At 30.5% G+C, this 6,604-nt stretch overlaps 3 protein-coding genes across 11 annotated transcripts in view; 1 reads left to right on the forward strand and 2 right to left on the reverse strand.

Moving 5' to 3' along the window:
* The window catches only part of LOC122566251 (NAD(+) hydrolase sarm1), a 137,072-nt gene extending 136,437 nt beyond the window's left edge, over positions 1-635 (forward strand). For 6 of the 7 annotated variants that reach the window (XM_043723260.1, XM_043723256.1, XM_043723257.1 and 3 more), the window contains 2 exons: positions 33-74; positions 501-599. The gene's annotated coding sequence lies outside the window, so the exon portion shown is untranslated. Of the gene's footprint in view, positions 1-32; positions 75-500 lie in introns of all 7 variants that reach the window. The other variant, XM_043723254.1, reaches the window with a different exon arrangement.
* Positions 636-2,094: 1,459 nt separating this feature from the next.
* Positions 2,095-4,426, reverse strand: LOC122566269 (histone H3.1/H3.2-like). 3 transcript variants are annotated; one of them, XM_043723291.1, is made up of 4 exons: positions 4,241-4,426; positions 3,502-3,544; positions 3,211-3,371; positions 2,095-3,070 (listed from the first exon to the last, which is right to left on the reverse strand). In XM_043723291.1, exons 1-4 carry the CDS (start codon positions 4,348-4,350, stop codon positions 2,899-2,901), a joined length of 486 nt encoding a protein of 161 aa, XP_043579226.1. In that variant the 5' UTR covers positions 4,351-4,426; the 3' UTR covers positions 2,095-2,898. The 3 variants fall into 3 exon arrangements, with proteins under 3 accessions (XP_043579226.1, XP_043579227.1, XP_043579228.1); XM_043723292.1 differs by lacking the exon at positions 4,241-4,426 and adding an exon at positions 3,849-3,946; XM_043723293.1 differs by having other exon boundaries at positions 2,926-3,070; positions 3,219-3,371.
* LOC122566261 (myeloid differentiation primary response protein MyD88) lies at positions 4,421-6,490 on the reverse strand. The gene is made up of 6 exons (XM_043723281.1): positions 6,123-6,490; positions 5,830-6,026; positions 5,639-5,734; positions 5,431-5,558; positions 5,198-5,366; positions 4,421-5,119 (listed from the first exon to the last, which is right to left on the reverse strand). Exons 1-6 carry the CDS (start codon positions 6,236-6,238, stop codon positions 4,533-4,535), a joined length of 1,293 nt encoding a protein of 430 aa, XP_043579216.1. The 5' UTR covers positions 6,239-6,490; the 3' UTR covers positions 4,421-4,532.
* Between the last annotated feature and the right edge of the window lie 114 nt (positions 6,491-6,604).

The raw sequence follows: 6,604 nt of genomic DNA on the forward strand, positions 1-6,604 counted from the left end.
AATTCTAACACAATTCTTTTATTTCTATGCAGCCAGGATTAACAATCACGCTAAAGACAATCAATCACGTCTAGGTCAGTCGAGGAAATTTAATCTTACATTTATGTTGTAATTGATGTCTTATCGGCTTATTCATCAAATAGTCTGCTTTTTTTTCTATTATTATTGTGTATTTTAATTTTTATTATTTATATAGCCATGAAGTGTACTAGATATTTCAATGTGTTTTATCTTAGAATGATTCCTTTACAACAACAAAATTTGTACTCATATCATATTTAAATATATAATAATAATTAAAGAAATCATTGTAAGATAAACCAATGATATGTGTATAATCGAAGAACGAAGCAATATTTCATATATGTCAATCTTGTGTCCTAAAATAATAAAACTATAGAGCTGCATGATTGTTGTACTTGTGATTGTATCAGAATAATTGTGCTTATTTACTTAGTCCACACAATTAGAATCCACTACTATTTCTACTCTCATTGCAGGCTTAGAAAATCGTCAAGTCCGTCCCGTTGGTTAATGGGTTTACCGCCTACGTCTCCGCGATTGAAGTTCACCCATACGCAGCCTGGAGGAAGTCCAGTGCCACGAAGACCTCCACGACATCCCCCTTCTCCGTCCACCAGATCTCGTTCGCTGGAACTGTTAGATCAAGATGAGAAGAAATCGGTTTCTCCTGTTAGAGAGCCAGAAGCACAGGCGAGACCAAGGTCCAGAAGCTTGGATGGTTTGTTAGATGAAGATATAGTGCCAGAAAAGAAGACTGGAGAATCATTGAAGCCAGGCAACGAGAGCGAGATTGACTCCAGAATATCCCTGGAGGTTTTAGACAGACTTTCTGATACTAAAGTAGAAAACAGTCTTTTTCAAGTTGTACCAGAAGGGGCACAAAACAATATAGATAGAGGGCCAACTGTTAATCTTCATTCTCACGAGTCTAATGATTGGAAAGCAAAGTTGAATGGAAATCAAAGTCCAATACCAATTCCTAGGCAGCGATTAAAAGCAACTGCAGAAGTAAAATCAGAATCGGTTAATATTGTAGAGCAAAAAGAGTTGCAAAAATCGTCGAATTTCGAGGAGAACAACGACAAAGGGGAACAAAATTTACCAACACGACCACCGAAACCGAATCGATTCGTGAGCGTAGATACAGCGTTGTCGTCTGTGACTTCGAGCATGGAAGACGAAAAGGACTCCCAGACTAGTTCAGAGAACGTTGATCCTTGTGATAGTAACACAGAATTGAAGGAACGATTGGCCGTAACGGGAAGCGATAAATCGACACTGCTCAAAGCGAAAAGCTGTGGTGCGGGGCTAGACTCTGACGGAAGCATTTCGTCGAACGAATACAAGTCTAAATCACGGGAGCAGGGCTCGTTGCTCTCGCTTCCAACAGGAGCCGAGCCGAAACGAAAAAAGAACTTTATGGATAAATGCGTGAACAAAGTGCGATCTTTTATGAGGAAATGACTTTTGTCAGATTATGATGATACAAAGACTTGTTATTTAATTTTACGATGATTAATTGTAGTATATAAACGTATTGTTGATCGAGCTTGGTGATTCCAGCTACGCGATGTTTCGCAACCAAATATCGTATATATTCGCTCGTCGTTCAAACTGTTTTCCTATTCTATATTAGAAGTTGTTTTCGAGATGTACAGACTCGCCTCGATAAACAGTATTTCCTTTCCCTATTTTGTATCACACAATGGTGTATCGTGTAATGAATGTACATATTTAAAATGATCGAGAAAATGAAGGAAAAGAAGAAAAAAATTATGTAATGTCTTTCGAAAGTCAGATTATGAGTGTACACGATACTTAAAAAATGTACAGCGAATAAAGAAATGGTCATAAAGCATCGCCATGGTAAAGTTGCGAGTTGTCGTAGCTTCGCTTCTGAACAATGACAGGCAACATAAAAATGTAATTAATGTTGTGCCTATTACAAAGTGTCTTTTTAGAAATTCAGAATTACAAAATGCGAGATTTCTCTCAGATATACAGAAACACGAAAGAGTAGCCTGTTTATTTCCAGGTGACTTTTATATTTCCTTATCAAATTGTATTATAGATATACATATGTTATAAACGCGTAGATAGGTAGCATTGTTATTTGTAATACTATTTTTTAGTCGGTTTTTTTAGGATATCGTAATATAATGTTCCATTTGCGAAAGATGTTGCGAGTGATGGCAGCTAACCCGTACGAAATAATAAAAGAAATTTTATCGTAACAACCTGTTACGTTATATTTTATTGTTTAATAACCGTTTTTACTGTATCACGTTTAACTGATGTTACGTTACATACGTAGAAAATTCGAACAAAATCCGTACGAAGTAAACCTTACGAAGCTTCGATATGTACTATTCTAAGATCCTGCCGAAGAATCAAGAAATGTATATTTTACCAAAGTTTCGTAAAGTAAACGTAAGAATTTTATCAAAAGTTTGTTTCCCATAAAATAAATTTTATTGAACAAACCATTACAAGTTTAATTTGTTATCAAACACTCCACAATTCTTAGTGTCATGAACATTATACTAAATACCATGCCAGATAAGAATACAGTGAATTTGTCAAGAATATTCCAATTTTAATACATAATAATAATATATAACAATCAATATTATTTCTCCTTTTTTATTAATTAGTATTATCCAATGATATATATTCAAATTATTAAACATACAATAAAACAATTCATAAAAAGTAAAAACAATGCTGTAGCCTTCATAGTATGAAACAATTCGTATCCTTAATAAAATTAGTAGAATATTTAAAGTAGTTATATCAGGTACTATTAAATATACAAATATACAAAATATATTATAAATATACAATAAAATTATCAAGCCTAATAGCGAAATTACTTCATTTATTTATAATATCATCTCTTCCTCTGAGTCGTCTCATTAAAATCATATCTTGAATTTGAAGAGTCACACGCTTTCCATGCTGTGACAATAATACACAATCTTCAAAGAATTGAACTAGATATGCTTCAGCAGCTTCTTGCAGTGCTTCAAGTGCAGATGGTTGTACTCTATGTACAAATTATAAAATTTATAGTATGAGATCTTTGATTTACTTTCAAAATACAAATATTTATATATTATTTTAAATATATATACTATAGATATGTATATATATATATATATTATATTATTAATAAATAAACTTCACCTGCTTACATCACTTCTAGGAAATAAATCTATCATAATTTCTTTAACTAGACGAGCAAAGGGTAGTTTTGGTATAAGCAATTTTACACTTTTTCTGAAATGCCGAATTTCTTTCAAAATTTGTGCCTTTCGAGTTTTGCGTCTGTCCACTAAAACGTCAGTCTAAGAAAAGTATGTAATAATTAATAAAAACGTTCTATACTTATTTATTTATTTAAAAAGATTTTTAAATAACATTAAATTTATAAAGCCATGCTGTGATTAGAAACTGTTTTTCTCAAAATATTCTTACCCTAGATTTATTACTGCCTGCTGTTCGCGAACTGCCAATTGATCTAAAACAATAACACTAAATTTTATAATAACATAAAATTATAATAACATAAAGTGTTAATATTTCACATAAAAATATTGCTTATAGTAATGTATACATCACGTGAATCTCATGTATTTGAAAATGACAAGTTCAAATGAAACAATTTAGGGATTTTTTTTACAATAATTTTTTCGACAATTAAATCCATAAAGACTATCATAAACGGTTTCAGATGTCCAGATTTCATTAAAAATCATCATTATCTAATATATTTCACTGTATGAAGTTTCTAATATTAATTACACAATATATCTGTGACTAACCTTGCACCAGATTTTCGGCGTACCATTTTTAATATTTGACTTCGCTTAAATTATGATGTACGTATGTTTTAAATACTTTTTACTATATTAGACTGTCTGTACTTTACTTAAATGAAAAGTTAAGTCATAAAAGAACATAAAAACAATTAAAAACAATTTTACTTAATGGCGCCAAAATGTGAAAAGCTTGGCGGGAATTCTACTACTTGAGACAGTGAACATTTATGGTTAGATGACTACTGTAGTAGTAAACCAATAGTAGTAAACCAATCCAATCTACTTCTAACTTTCTGTCACGGTTACCACAGAACAAAGACTCGATTAAAACAATGTATGCATATTTTTATGTGACTAATTTATGTGTTAATAATAACATGAACACAGCAACTTACCTACTTAGATACGGAGTTCCACATGCAGGCAAAAGGTAGTTGTTTTTAAGCACGTGGATATGCAACAGGTACTCTGGTAGTATAGTATCTATATCTATACTTACATACATACATAAATATACGTTAAAATAAATCGATGTATTGGCGAATGAAAATATTCAATTTTGCATAAAAAATAACATTTTATTAAAGACTTAACAAGTATATACTTAATTATTATTAAATATAACATAATTACATATATTTTGTTTTTCACATATTAAACAGAAATACATTAATAAGATATACTCTTTTATGATTTGATAAGTATCTTTTTTAACTGTACTTTTTTTACATATTTATTTATAAATTTTATTTTATTCTTTTCTTCTATTAACTCTGTTGATGTACTCAATGTATCCAGATCCCCGATAGATGGTAAACTAACAGTCTCTGAAATTGGTACATACTCCTTTCTATTATTTTCTTTTTTGGACCACTGTAAAAAATTCCTTTTTGTCCATTGTAAAAAATTATCTTTGGAATTGTCATTATCTTTCAACTTATGAACATTGTCAAATTTAGGAATTTTTGGATTCTCTTTTATATTAAGCATTTCTTTATTATTTTGAAGGTGAGGCTTTTGTACTTCAAAAGATTCTTTTGTACTTTCTTTATCTTTTTTACTTTCATTATTCGCATCGAAGTTGCTGAAATCTTTCACAGGAACAATGTTGGTATTTTCTTCTACTTTATTTACAACTTGTACAGAGTCTCTTAATTTTCCCCAGAAGTCATACAAACCCACTCTGTTATAATCTAATACAAACATATATTGTAGCTGTGGTGGCAATTTGCATTTTTCATACAAACATGGTATAACTTTCCTTTGTCGTTTATCTGATTAGAATAAATAGCATAATATGAGATTCAAATCATACAATCTACATTATTTAATGAATTCATATCAAAACTTACCAATGCCTAATGCTTGAGCATAGCTCAAAAAGAATTTGTTTGCTGGGCTTTTTAAAAAATTGTTTGATATTAGAACAATTAGTCTATTACAGCGTTCTGATATCAAAGTCATTACGGCTTCATGTTCGAATGTAACTCCAGCAATTAAATCCCGATCTTTTACACAAAGCTGAAAGACATTTTATTTACATTTTATTATTTTTTCATACACAATATTAGTTTTATCTCTTTACCTTCAAGTTATATTTATTTTCCAATTTTTCCAACATTTCAGTGGCCCAATTAACATCTTCATTGGCATACAATAAGAAAGCATCATAATATTGATTTTCTAATCCTTGTCTTAGTCTATGAATGTCATCTGTTAAAAAATAATATATATATCTAGTAACTTTTGATTACTTTACCTAACTATATCATATTATACTTTATATTACTTGCCTATAGTAAGGACCTTTTCATCAATGTCATTTGAAATTACTTCAGCCGATGTCTGAGACCTTTTCAATTGTTCTAGATATCTTTCACCATCTTTCTCTGTAATATTAATATGATAGGAAGAAAAGAAATTTAGATTTAGAGTCAAATGCATATGTAAAAAAATATAATTACATATTATAATTAGTACAAACCAAAAAGTTTTGATGTATCGTCTAAGATATCCCATCGTTCAATTTCTTCCAACACCGTCTGTAAATCCTTCAGCGTAATATTTTTTTCTTGCTGTTGCCAAGCTGTTAAAATATATGCAGTTGGATCTGGATGTGACGTCAATAGTGGTATTATTTCTCCACTTAATTTGCAAACGTGCGCGAGGCCTCTCCAATCTCTGAGAAATTGATAAAAATTGTTAACTATTAAGAGTTAACACAGAAAAACTGAAACTTTGAAACAGAGTTTATCAGATTAACAAAATCCGAATTACCTTGGTAATCCATTTTCAGAAGGCAAAATTTTCGGAGGATTTAATAATGACGAAATAACACATTTACTTTGGACGGATAAAGAAACAAGTGGTACTGCTGATAATTCAACCGTCATCTTTTATGTTTCAGGTTATGTTAACCTAATCTCAAAACTGATTTCTAAGAATCCGCGAAAGTGTCTCAAACCTGTTTATGTGATTGTATCGCGAAACGTGACTCTTCAATGACCAATTGAAGTTTGACGTTTGATAAAATCAAAGAAATTTATTTAAATATCAGACATTTCGTCATATTAATTTCACAAAAATTCGGTTATTATATCGAAAGCTTTAAATTAATATTCAAATCTTTATTTAATATAAAAATATATTGAATTTATTTCTTCATTGCTTTATGAAAAACGCAAACAGTAATAATACAGTAACGAAACTTGAAAACGTGTTGCTTGCAAATAGAAAAAGGTAGCAAATAAAGGTGATAA

This window comes from Bombus pyrosoma, linkage group LG3 (assembly GCF_014825855.1).
Source record: "Bombus pyrosoma isolate SC7728 linkage group LG3, ASM1482585v1, whole genome shotgun sequence".
Taxonomy (NCBI): Eukaryota; Metazoa; Arthropoda; class Insecta; order Hymenoptera; family Apidae; genus Bombus; species Bombus pyrosoma.

What these genes read in the sequence shown, in the direction of transcription:
- LOC122566269 (XM_043723291.1), bottom strand. Translation starts at nt 4,350, where the DNA reads ATGTATGTAAGTATAGATATAGATACTATACTACCAGAGTACCTGTTG. An exon ending in GGAACTCCGTATCTAAGTAG is followed by an intron (nt 3,545 to 4,240) that starts GTAAGTTGCTGT and finishes TTATTGTTTTAG; the next exon opens with ATCAATTGGCAGTTCGCGAA. An exon ending in CAGGCAGTAATAAATCTAGG is followed by an intron (nt 3,372 to 3,501) that starts GTAAGAATATTT and finishes TACTTTTCTTAG; the next exon opens with ACTGACGTTTTAGTGGACAG.
- LOC122566261 (XM_043723281.1), bottom strand. Translation starts at nt 6,238, where the DNA reads ATGACGGTTGAATTATCAGCAGTACCACTTGTTTCTTTATCCGTCCAA. An exon ending in TCTGAAAATGGATTACCAAG is followed by an intron (nt 6,027 to 6,122) that starts GTAATTCGGATT and finishes TCAATTTCTCAG; the next exon opens with AGATTGGAGAGGCCTCGCGC. An exon ending in TGAAAAGGTCCTTACTATAG is followed by an intron (nt 5,559 to 5,638) that starts GCAAGTAATATA and finishes ATTTTTTAACAG; the next exon opens with ATGACATTCATAGACTAAGA.